This window comes from Chiloscyllium plagiosum, unplaced genomic scaffold (assembly GCF_037043375.1).
Source record: "Chiloscyllium plagiosum isolate Xiang-an unplaced genomic scaffold, Cpla_swu_hap1 HiC_scaffold_3, whole genome shotgun sequence".
In the NCBI taxonomy this organism is placed as follows: Eukaryota; Metazoa; Chordata; class Chondrichthyes; order Orectolobiformes; family Hemiscylliidae; genus Chiloscyllium; species Chiloscyllium plagiosum.
The window spans coordinates 18727393-18740671 of record NW_028270141.1 but is presented as its reverse complement, the minus strand read 5'-3'; the positions used below and the strand labels follow the sequence as shown (position 1 = coordinate 18740671).

At 39.0% G+C, this 13279-nt stretch overlaps 1 protein-coding gene across 1 annotated transcript in view; it reads right to left on the bottom strand.

Moving 5' to 3' along the window:
* Positions 1-13279, bottom strand: part of LOC122541222 (protein disulfide-isomerase A6-like) — an 80223-nt gene that overhangs the window by 10295 nt on the left and 56649 nt on the right. Inside the window, exons 8-10 of the mRNA XM_043677862.2 lie at positions 8054-8141; positions 7889-7961; positions 5474-5632 (exon numbers count right to left, since the gene is read on the bottom strand). Coding sequence (XP_043533797.1) covers positions 5474-5632; positions 7889-7961; positions 8054-8141 — 320 coding nt within the window. The remainder of the gene's footprint in view (positions 1-5473; positions 5633-7888; positions 7962-8053; positions 8142-13279) is intronic.

The window sequence follows — 13279 nt, the reverse complement described above, 5'->3', positions numbered from 1 at the left end:
TATTATGAATGAATAGAATAAGCAGAAAACCAGATTTGAATAGTAGCTGCAAGCAACTCATAAAGTTCTATACAACCACTTTTATGACGGCAATAAAAATTAGACCAGTATTTATTTGCTTAAATTACTCCTGGTTTACTAATATCCTTTACAGAAAAGAACTGCCATTTTTACTTAGTCTGGTGTATATGTGAATGATGCTAGACCTATAGCAATGCGATTAGATCTTAGTTGCCCTCTGATATGGCTGAGCAATCTGTTCCATTATATAAAACCTCTACTTCAAAATTGCACAAAAAATTGTACAAATCATTTGAAATCAACCCAAATTAACAGAAATCAGAGGTGCATTGAATAATACCTTACAGCCAATGTCTCAGACTCCTCTATCAAGATCTCTGGGTATGCCCTATCCCATCAGCTGGACACATCCACCAAAATGGCAGCACAGTGGAATGCAGTCAAGAGGGAGAGGCCCTGGGAGTCCTCAACATCAATTCTGGACTCCATGAAGTCTCATGGCATCAGTTGAAACAAAGGCAAGAAACGTCCTGTTGATGAGCAACTATTGCCCATTGACAGCTGATAAGTCCATGTTCTTTCATGTTGAATACCTTTTAGAAGAAGTACCTTGAACAGCAAAGGTCTAGAATGCATGATGATGGGTACTTCAATGCGTATTACCAAGAATTGGTTAACACTATTACTACTGATGGAGATGCCAGCCTGAACCTGGAATCCATGGTGAGAAACCAACAGTAAGGTACCACAATCCATTGCAAGAACTGATTACTGCACAGTCCTTGTGGAGACAAGTTGCAGCATCAAATTGAGCGCAAACACATTCCAATGGAACAGATTTAGAAGAGATCTAGCAGTTCATGGCTAGATTATCTCCAAGACACTAAGCGCCATCAGTATTCAACATTGTATTCAACCATCATATGTAATCTCATGGTGTGGTTTTCTTTCTTCACCGCACCATAACCATCAAGTCAAAGGATCAACCCTGGTTCAATGAGGAATGCAGGAAAGCACGCCAGGAACACTACCCAGCATATCTAAATATTTAGGTGTCAACACAGATTCAGGACTAAACACATGGTATGCAGTAAAAGTAGCATGTCATAGATACAACTAAGCAAATCCATAACCAAAAGACCATAGCTCTATGATCCTGCTTTGGCCAGTTGTCAATAGTGATGAGCAATGGGAGGAGGGGCCCTCTAAGAATTCCCATTATTAATTATGGGAAGGCCAGCACATCAGTACAAATAAAGGCTCACGTTAATCTTCAGCCAGAAGAAGTGCTGAACAGCTGATCCACCTTGACCTTTTCTTGAAGTCAAACACATGAATTAGAAAGAGTTGGTCATTTGAACCTTTCCTGTTCCACCATTTGATAAAATTGTGGCTGTTCTCGTTGTCATCTCGACACTTTACTTTCATTTCTACCCCCATAACTTTTGACTCCCTTGTTAATCATATATCTGACTCCACCTTAAAAATATTCAATGATCCTACCTGCACTGTTATGTGGGAAGAGAACTCCACAGACTAATAACCCTTCTGAGAGAAACAAATTCTTGTCATCTCTGATTTAAATTGGAGATACTTTGTTTTGTATTTTGTCCCCTAGTTGTTGTTTTTAGTCTTTACCATAAGGAGAACCCACCTTTCAGCTTCCATCCTATCAAGTCCCTTTAGAGCCTATGCTTCAATTAAATAGCACCCATTTTTCTAAACTCTAAGGGATTCAGGCCCAAACTGTCCAGCATTTCATTAGATAACCCCTTCATCCAAAGAAATCAGTAAATTGAACCTTCCCAGTAATGCGTCTTATGATGTAATTTCTTAAGTGATCTCAAAACAATGTCTTGTACTACTTTAACAAAGCTTGGCTGCTTTTATATTCCATTTCCTGAGCAATATACATCAAAAGTCCATTTGCCTTCTTAATCACTTGCTGCGTCTGTTTATGATTTTGTTGTGATTCATATCTATGCATCGCAGATGCTAGTCTTCAGCCAATTTGATTACCTTCATGTAATATCAATAAACAGCTGAAGGCCCTGGGTAAGGCAAAAGCTTTGAGTTTTGACAACATTGTACTAGCAGTACTGAAGAATTGTACTTTAGAACTAGTTAATGCCTAGACAGCTTTTTCCAGTAGAGCTAAAACACTAGTACTTACCTGGCAATATGGAATATTGCCAATGTATGTCATGTCCTCAGAAATCAGAACAAATCCAATTCAGCCATCAATATACACTCTATTTTCAGGAAAATGATAGAAGATATTATTGACAGGACTGTGAGTGGCCCTTTATCAGCATAAACTGCTTACTAACATTAACTTTGAATTCTACCAGAACTACGCTGCTACAGACCCTTTAAAAGCTTTGGTTCAGACATGGGCAAAGTAAGATTAAAGTGACAATTGTTGTTGATATCAAGGTCAAATTTGACCGAGAATGAATATTGTCCTTATCTTGCTACATTTGAAAATGGACTGCTTCAATATCTGAGGAACCACGAATAGTGCTAAACATTGCATATTCATCAACAAACATCCCACTTCTAATCTTGTGCTTGAGGGAAGGTCATTAATGAAGCAGCTGAAGATGTTTAACCTGAGGGTTTCCTGCAGGATTTGCCCAGAGCTGGGGCGACTGACTTCCAACAATCACAATCATCTTCCTATATGTCAGGTATGACTCCAACCAGCACAGAGTTTTCCTTCTGATTCCCACTGACACCAATTTTGGTGGGGTTCATTGATGCCATACTTGGTCAAATGCAGCCTTGAGGTCAAGGACAGTCATTCTTATCTCACCTCTGAAATTCAGCTCTTTTGTCCATGTTTGAACCAAAACTGTAGTAAGGTCAGGACTGAGTGATCCTAGTGGAACCCAAATTGGGTATCAGTGAGCAGGTTATTGCTGAGCAGTTGATGACATTTTGTATTGCTTTATTGATGATCCAGAGTGGACTGATGGGATGGTAATTGGCCAGGTTGGATTTGTTGTGCTTTGTGTGTATGTGACATAACTGAACAATTTTCTATATTTTCGGGTAGATGCCAGAGTTGTAGCTGTACTGGAACAACTTGGCGGTTAGGGGTGCAGCATGTTCTGGAGCAAAAGTCTTCGCTATTACTACCAGAATGCTTTGTAGTATCCAGTGCCTCCAACTGTTTCTTGATTTCACATATTGTGAATTGAATTGGCTGAAGGCTGGCACCTGTGATGTTGGTAATGGATAATCTATTCTGGCTGAAGATTGTCATGAATGCTTCAGCTTTATCTTCAGCACTAATGTGGATGAGGTTCAGGATGGGGATATTTGTGGAATCTCCTCCTCCAGTGAGAGGTTTAATTGTTCACCACCGTTCATGACCAGATGTGGCAAGACTGCAACGTTTAAATCTGTTCTGTCAGTTGCAGGATCGCTTAGCTCTTCCTATCACTTGCTGATTAAATTGTTTGGCATGCAAGTAGTCCTGATTTGTAGCTTCACCAGGGTGATACCTCATTTTAAGATATGCCTAGTGCTCTTGCATGTTGTCATGTGTTCTTCTTAACCAGGGTTGATCCCTTTACTTAATGGTAATGGTAGAGCAGAGGATATATAAGGCCATGAAGTTGCTGATTGTGGTGGAGTACAACTCTGCTGCTGATGGTCTAAAGCACCTCATTGACACCCAATCTTGAGTTGCTAGATCTGTACAACATCAATATTATTTACTACAGTGATAGTGTCAGAAGTCACATGACACCAGGTTATAGTCCAACAGGTTTACTTGAAATCCCAAGCTTTCAGAGCGTTCAAAAAACTTGTGATTTCAAACCTGCTGGACTGTAACCTGGTGTCAAGTGACTTCTAACTTTCTCCATCCCAGTCCAACACTGGCACCTCCACATCACACTGATAGTGCCTCACAACATAATGCAAGGTATAACCAATGTGAAGGCGGGACTTTAACTCCACAAGGATGGCGTGGTGTTCACTCTTAACCATACTGTTTTAGATAGATGCATTTGCAGCAGATGGTTGGTGAGGCTGAGTGAAGTATGTTTTTCCTCTTGTTGGTTCCCTTAGGGACATTACTGAACCAGGCACATTGCCTGACAATCAACAGTGATTTTATAGTTATAATTATATTGTTAATTCCAGATTTTTATTGAATTTAAATTCAACCACCGATTATGGCGGGATTCAAATACAGTCAAACAGAAATGAAACACAGTCTTGAATTCTGGTTTACAGAACATTTACATTCTGTCTGCAAAAATGCCACTTCAACACACCGTTTTCCCTGGCCAACATCTGTGTCTCATGCTTACTGCAGGGCTCCAGCAAGGCTCAGTGCACACTAGAAAAACAGCAGCTCATTTTCCATTTGGGAACCATGCAGCATTGAGATCAATAAATTTAGAACCTATACACCACCTTCCAAGTCCTTATTCCCACTCCCACACATGGGCATCTTTCAACCCAGCCAACCCATTATTAGCTTTTCATTCTCCTTGGCATATGGTCATCCATCCCTCCATCCATCCAACTGGCATTCTCTCTCTCTGTCTGGTCTCAATCTCTGTCTACTTCTTATTTCTTGATTGTTTCTCTTTCTCTCGCTCCCCATTCTCTCATCACCTTTTTCTCTCTTCTGCCCCCTTTGCTACCCTTCTCCCCTGTTTTCCATTTTGCCTCTGCTTCACCCCTTCCCCCCCATCCCCCACATATTTTGTCACACAGCACTGGCTTCAGCCTTGGTCATTCACAGCTCCTAACCTCCCTATAATCTCTCTATGCACTGTCATTATCATCTCTTTATTGCTACCTTTGCTTCTGGAGCCATGACTCACCTTCTCTCAGCCTCGTATAAATACCTCCCTATTTCTCCCCTTTTTTTAGCTTTGACAAAGTGTCAGTTAGACTCGAAATGTCAGCTCTTTTCTCTCCTTACAGATGCTGCCAGACCTGCTGAGATTTTCCAGCATTTTCTCTTTTGGTTTCAGATTCCAGCATCCGCAGTAATTTGCTTTCATGAAGCAAGCTCAAGGCTTACTCCTGCTCCTAATTCGTATGTATGCTTATTACTTTGGGAATCTGGTTTCGGGAGTATGAACTGCCCCATCCAATCAAACGGCTTTTGAATGATTAGTGCCTTGATGTTTGGTAAATTGGCTGGTAAACAATGCTGCTGTCAGTGCTACTGCATTTGGAAGGACCTTGTGAAGGTAGCATTGATGGCTGTTTAACAGTATTTTGAAATGTTTGTTGCAGATTGTCTCAATCTCTTAAGTATATGTGCACTTCTTCTGCATCCTTTTCTAAGAACTAGAAATTCTTATATGATAAAAAACCCAAAATTGAACACAATTTCTGATTAAACCAATCTAAAACATACATACATACATATATATATATATATATATATATACACACACACAAAGGTTTAGATTTTTACCTAAAAAATTCAACTATTCCAAGTTCACTGAATGAACTCTTCAAGAGTACCTTCTTTTTCCTCCTTGAATCAATGGCTATTATGGTAGGATACATAAGGCCACCAATACCCAAAGCATTTTCTAGTCTCGTCTGATCTCCAGATTCTGTCCACAACCAGCTAAAATGGAAGAAAGCATTTTTGCTAAACAATGTCATTCAACACGAAAACCATTTTTCTTTCCCAATTACATATTATCACGCATAGTAAATATCCTGGTAGCTGGATATGAATATTTCAGTTGAAGATCGAAAGGGGTTTTAAAAATTAAAAGGCTGTTCACAAAATAACATTAATTCAAGATTTCTTAAATAATTAGGAGCAGTACTATGATTCCCTTGCTTTTACATTTAATTTGGGCTCCAGAATTGTTCCTACAATCTGAAAGAAGACTGCTTTTGCACTAATCTTTAAAAGAGTAACAGGTCAGAATTTGGGCATTATAATCAGTTGGGTTAATATCAGAAACTTGTTTGGCAGTGATAGGGTTATTAGAGACTTGTTTGTGACAAACAAAGCCATGTCATACCATCCTGATTCTAAGGAAGGATCACTGAACCTGAAACATTAACTCTGATTTATCTTCATAGATGCTGCCAGACCTACAGAGCCTTTCTAGCAATTTCTGACCATCATCATATTAATTTAATAGATATAAAATACATATTTGGATTTTTCAAAGAGCTACAAGCAAAATGCCACATAATGGATTATGATACAAAATTGTGTCTTTTCGGGATTTGATGGGTAATTAGTTGTACTCTCCTAGACAGAAAGTTGTGATTAATGGTAGTTATCAAAGTGGACTAGTAGTCTCCAGCAGGGGTTAATATTAAGACCTTTGAATTTCACAATCTAAACAAGTGTAGAGAGCATTCTGTGGAGTGCACACCTCTGTGTTAACTCAACATTGCTACAAATATGCAGTTTTTGCTTGAAGCGTTTCACTGCCTAAGCACAAAACTAAACATTTTTATTTACTTAAGAACTTTCATTACTCTAAGGAGGTTTTAGGCCAATCTAGATCTAACAACATGCTCTGAAAACTCTGGCCATATTTTGACAAATTCCACCAGAGTAGCTGAGACAATCCACAATATTCTAAAAGTCAACAACATCCCAAGTAACATAAACCACAACATTCTAAAAGAGGTCAATCTGTCTATTTCCCAATGTTAAATTGTTCCCAATGCAATCTTATGAATTCTTCCTCACGGCTACCTCTGCCAATCCGACTAGCCGATCTACAGGAAGAGTAAAGTACTTCTTTTAGGTATACATCCTCATCATTCCCTCATTTATTGTTTGTTCCACATCTAACTACGGTTAGGGGTCCAAGACTTCTTTTTAAAAATTCATTCATGGGATGAGGCCAGCTAGAATTGCCCAGAGGACAGTTAAATGTCGACCAGCTAAGGATGGCAGTTTCTATTAGATTCTTAGTTCCAGATTTTGTTTTTACTGAATTCAAATTCTGCCATGGTAGAATTTGAACCTACGTCCCGGGAATATTACCTGGGTCTCTGGATTAACAGTCCGGCAATAATACCACTAGGTCATTGCCTGCCTTACTACCGCATGTCTTCTTCCACGTCTTTTTTCATATCTCTACCCATCAAATGATTCCCTGTAACAAGGTATCATGGTCAGTTTTCTCATCTTTGGAGGCTGATGCGCTGGCCTTCTTGAGACTGAGCATGTGTGTGGATGCTGCTGGATCCCACATAATCAAACAGAAGCTAAGGGTTGTGCAATAGGGATAGACGCTTAAGCATCTTGGTGGTAAGGGGACGACAGCACAGCCAGCACATTGGTTAGCATGACATGGAATTTTCAGCATAACTACATAAGTAATCACAGTTCTATCCTGCTACTTCAAGAAACATCTCCTCATGAGATGAGGAATGACAGCCACCTGTCTTTGTCTTCTTCTCCCTATTGTGTGATACTTTCTCCTGCAAGAGATGGAGGGATCGAGTGAGATGAAAGTATCTGAAAGAGCTATTAGTAGTGGTGCAAGAGCAGGAAAGGTTGGGAGATGTTCCCAGAATGCTTAGGAAGTACAGAGAGCAGAGTTAGTGGTTTGGGGATGATGGGGTGGGCAGGTGTAGTTGAATGCTGCATGAAATGATGAGAGTTGGAGATTATTAGCCTTGGTAGAAGATGCATGTGGTGGCAGAGCTTGTGAGTCTGGAGATCCTAAAATAACACTTCACCAAAAAAATGGGAAAAATCAGCCGATATAATTATTTGCCAAAGGTTGGAGAGGATAACTTAGTAGAGACTTTTCAATTTGCATGACAATTTGTGTTAATGTTGTTCTCACTGTAAACTCAACTACTCCTCACTTAAAAAGTCCTGGTGGAAGTTACTCACCCCCACTTTTTCTTTCTGTATTTGTCTGCTATTTTCACCAGTAAGGTCAAATAATCAGCTCTGCCCTTAGACTCTGGAAAGGAAAAGTTAATTAAAAGGTTAAAGGGGCAATTTTCATTAAAAATAATACAGAAAATATATAACACATTTCATTTGATCATATACCTGTGTCAGAAATATGGGGCAGCACAGCAATAATACATAATAGTTGATGATTACAAGTTGTCTTTAAGACTTCTTCACTGAGCATTTGCTGAAAAAAAAAACAAAATGTTAATTTAAGTTGAAAGGGTTTAATCTCCTCAGTGCTGATTTTTTTATCTGTAATAAGAGGATATATTAGATTAGACTACTTACAGCGTGGAAACAGGCCCTTCGGCCCAACAAGTCCACACCGACCCGCCGAAGCGCAACCCACCCAGACCCATTCCCCTACACCTAACACTACAGACAATTTAGCATGGCCAATTCCCCTAGGAGAAAGTGAGGACTGCAGATGTTGGGGATCAGAGCTTAAAAATGTGTTGCTGGAAAAGCGCAGCAGGTCAGGCAGCATCAAAGGAGAAGGAGAATCGATGTTTCGGGCATAAGTCCTTGCCCTAAATGTCGATTCTCCTTCGATGCTGCGCTTTTCCAGCAACACATTTTTAATGCTCAATTCCCCTAACCTGCACATTTTTGGATTGTGGGAGGAAACCGGAGCATCCGGAGGAAACCCACGAAGACGCGGGGAGAATGTGCAAACTCCACACAGAGAGTTGCCTGAGGTGGGAATTGAACCCGGGTCTCTGGCGCTGTGAGGCAACAGTGCTAACCACTGTGCCATCGTGCCACCCATATTAATCTAAAACAGATACTCTATACTTCACAGTATCATTATTTCTTTAATGATTTCAGAAATTCAACATCAATCTCTTCAAAAAGGCATTTAATGGACATTTTAGAAGGAGATAATTTAAATACTTTAAAAAACTGGTCAGAAACTTGGAAACGATGATCCTAGTACTTCCCTCGTTATAGTAAAACCTTTGAGCTTTGTAATCTTTGCTCTCCTAACCTCCAAGCACATTGATGGGAAATTTTACAAAATAATATCATGGATGACTCCATATTCAAGTTTCTAAATTATTAAGCTGGCCTCAAAAAACTGAAACACAATTCATTACAGAAAATAAATTTGAGAGGATACTGAGAGGGATACACAATATAGTTACAGACTAGTTGAATCTGGATTGCAGTCATAAAACTAGAAGACACAAATAAATTTTACATTATATTAAAACATTCTCCACAAGGAATGGAAGTATTGGTATATTCTTCCAATTGGAATCATGAGGCTAATTTTGGACTCTAGTGTACCCAGGTAAAAGGGTGAGAATAATGAAGAGTGAAATTGAATTCAATTTCAACTGATGTGAAATTGTTTAGCATTTTGAATGCTTTTACAATTCTCTCACCAAATCCCAAATTACCTTATTTAAATATATTGCAAAGCTGTAGTCCAAAGCTCTTTTGTTTTGACATTCAATCAAAGTTACTCTAAAAATTGTAAGAGGCAGCTCTTGCCAGGATCAACTGAAGAATGTGGACAGTTTCAATAGCCATTTCTGCAGCGGAAATTAATTTTTGGACTCGTTTTTGACATATTGCAAAGATATTATCTTGATTCACTTTGCTTCAGACCAACAGGAAGATTCAATAATCATATTAAGGTTTTCCTGAGAGAAGGTATAGCAATTCATATGGATAGGAGGCAATGTGAATATCACATGCTCACTCATTAAACTAGTTCTGGCAATCTCCTCTTGGCACTATTTTCCCTACAGCAAAAGCAAAGTTTCTGGCAATGAGTTTGCAGTCTTTTACTCACGGGTTCTGAGGTATTTTACATTGACAATATCATACTCTGTTTGCTAATAGTTGAACAGTATTGTGTACCGTTTACTCTTACTGAACAGGACTTACCAAATACATACAAGAGAAGGTCAAAGGTTAGGAATACTGCCGCAAGTAACTCACCTTCTGACTCACCAAAGCCTGACCACTATCTACGAGGCAGAGGTTAGGAGTTTGATGGAATACTCACCACTGCCTGATGATTGCAGTTCTATCAATATTCAAGAAGCTTGATACCATCTAGAAAGCAGCCAGCTTGACTGACACCACATCCACAAACATTTAATCCAAGTTTCAAGATTTTGACCTAGCAACACTGAAGGATGGCAATATAATTCAGGATGACGTAGCTTGAAGGAGAATTTTCGGGTGGTGGTATTCCCATGCAACTGCTGTCATTCTAGATGGTAGTGGTCGAGAGTATGGAAGATTTTGTCTAGGGAGCTTTGCAGAATTATGCAGTACATGTTGTAGATTGCATACACTGCTCCTATTGTGAACTGATGTTAGAGGGTGTGAATGTGAATGTGGCACAAATCCTTTGTAGAATTATTTGAGAAAAAATGGAAGGAGGCTTGAATGGAACATTCACACCAGCATGGACAGTAGGAATCAAATAAAACAGTGTTGTGCTGGAAAAGAACAGCAGGTCAGACAGCATCCGAGAAGCAGGAGATGTTTCGGGCATAAGCCCTTCACCAAGAATGACAGAATGATGAAGGGTTTATGCCCGAAATGACTCTCCTGCTCCTTGGATGTTGCCTGACCTGCTGTGCTTTTCCAGCACCAACGTTTTGACGCATCTGCTATCCTCACTTTCTTCCAGTGGGATAGAATAGCTTATCTATGTTGGAAAATTTAATATTTTGTCGTTCACAAACAACAATCAGACTTATTTTGGATGGAGATATCGTGGTTCTTTTCCTAAGTCTATGCTCTTACCTCAAATGGTTTATATAGTGGCATCTGAGCATACAAATCAAGACCTTTATCAATAATGCCGGATATAGATGTTTCACCATTATAGTCAACAGTTTCATTGTGTGTTTGAAATATTTTAATTGTTGGAACTTGTTGAATCTAAGAAGCAATGATATTTTAAATTAGCTTGGAATTAATTATACTTAAGATCTGATACTTCATTTGACACCAAAATAAAATCTGCTAAATTGAAAATAACGTTTTGAAAATGCAGAAAATCCAAATACAGAAATCTTAAGTGGCAAATTTCTTACGTAATTTTAAAATGTGCACGTTAGAAATATGTTATCTACTTCTTTGGCTTTAGGTTTTGTGATTCGTGATTCTGACCAAAGTCACCAACCGGCAAAATTGCCATCTCACCTGCACGATTATAGCATGTGCCATATTACTTCCTCTTTCTTCACATTGCTGCCTGTCTCTGTTTTCAGTAGGGGACTAAGCAGTATTTTGCAGTGAAATAAGTGGTGCAGTCAATGGGTTCTTTTTAAAGGCAAGCTGTCCCTCTTAAAGAGATACAGCAATTAATTATATTGATGGGTTTTCATTAACAAAAAATTTGAACATTCAGGCAGAAAGAAGAATATGGGTACCATGAATCATGCTGGAGGTTTTATTTGTGGAGCTTGGACAAGAGGCCTTCAAGGACCACCCTCAGCGTGGCCAAGGAAGTTAATCAGTTGCTGCTGGGTCAGAATTGGCAATTAAATATGCATGACATAAACTTTTAAGTGGGTTTTGGAAGAAAGAAATTCAGAATAATATTGGAACAATATATTACTCTCTAGTTAAATACGGTTTAGTAAGTTTCTACATAGGGAAATGGCCCAAATAGAATCCCTTAAAACTTATCTGAAGAACAAGACAAAACAGCTGTTTTGCAGGTGACTAAATATTGAAAAAGATGAGATGGATGCACATAAATCAGAAAATGTTGTATTAACAAAAGAATTGCAATTGTTCCCCAAAGTGTTTAGATATAGAAACTAGTCAGTTTTCAGTGAGGGAGAATGTCAAAGAAAGTGGGTGGCCTGCCCATCACCTTCCCATTTCATAATGGTGGGTGGCCATGCAGCAAAATCAGTAGCCTGTCAATTATATTTAAATAAATAATTAAGAATCAATTGAACTTGATATAGTGTTAAAGGATCTAGTGCCTTTCTTATACGTTGTGGTCTTTTTTAAAATATATTTTCATTGAAAAATAGATTTTTAAATATTACAACAAATACAAAACAAGGCAATTCAAAACAATACAAAGAAAGAACACCAAAAAAGTGTAAAAAACCCAAACCGCCCTCATGTACAAATGTATAAATATGCATAGAAAAAAATATTTAAAAACTCCAACTAACTACTTAACTAAATAAATAATACCCCAAAACAAATTAGTAAATAATAATAACGCAGCTCAACCAAACAAAACACTCACTCTCAAATACTGAGAGCATTAGTTTTCACATATTCATACATTCGCAGTTCTCCCTCTCTGGATATTGGACTTGTAAAGCACAACCATTATGGCTATATAAAAGCCCTTATTAGTGTGGCAGACAAATCTATGTCCAGTTATTCCAAAAAAGGCCGCCACGTCTTATAGAAATTCTCAGTCTTGTGGTGTACCATATTTGTAAGAAAATCCAAGCGGATATGCTCCATAACACTTTTACGCCAACCCTTTCAGATAGCCAACCTAACAAGATAGTCTTTCTCATGCAGAAAGCGATGATGTTGAAAAGTTTTTTCCTATGCGCATCTACAGGGAACACACTGGGCAGACCAAGAAGAAGAGAGATCGGGTTCTTTTTCACCCTAACACCCAAAATCCCCTCCATTGCACCTGCCATGGGGGTCCAGTATGTTTGAAGCCTACCACAAGACCAGAGACAATGGATAAGAGTGCCCGTACAAACTCTACACTTGGGACATGTTGAAGATACCCTTGTTTAAATTTTGACAAACGATCCAGAGCCAAGTGGACCCTGTGGAGAATCTTCAATCGAAAAGCATTGGCCCTACTACAAACTGATATCTTTCTTGCATTTTCCTAAATATCCTCCCATGCCTCTGAGGAGACCTCCATGCCTAGTTTTCTGTCCCACACCCTGCAGAGTCGGTCAAACGCACCCCCCGCCCCCCCATTGATAATATAAAGTGCTGACAGAAAAGGTACTCTTAGCACTAAGCACCCTCCTCTCTATGTCGTATTTGTAGAGATCAATCAAAAGTGTAGTCTTTTTTTGAATAAAATCCCTAACTTGAAAAAACGAAAGACGTCCCTGTTAGATAGCTCATATTTTCGTGATCACGACATCATTATGTTTCCCCCAAATAAATCACTCATGCAAGACACACCCCACACCCCTAGCTGTCCAATGTTAGAATCCTGAATCCATCGTCCCCGGTTGAAAACCCGGCATACCCACTATAGGTGTAAGAAAAAATGTTTTGCCAATATTGCTTTCCCTCTGCCAAATTGCCCTTCTTGCTTTAACAGTCTTGGTAACTGCTGGC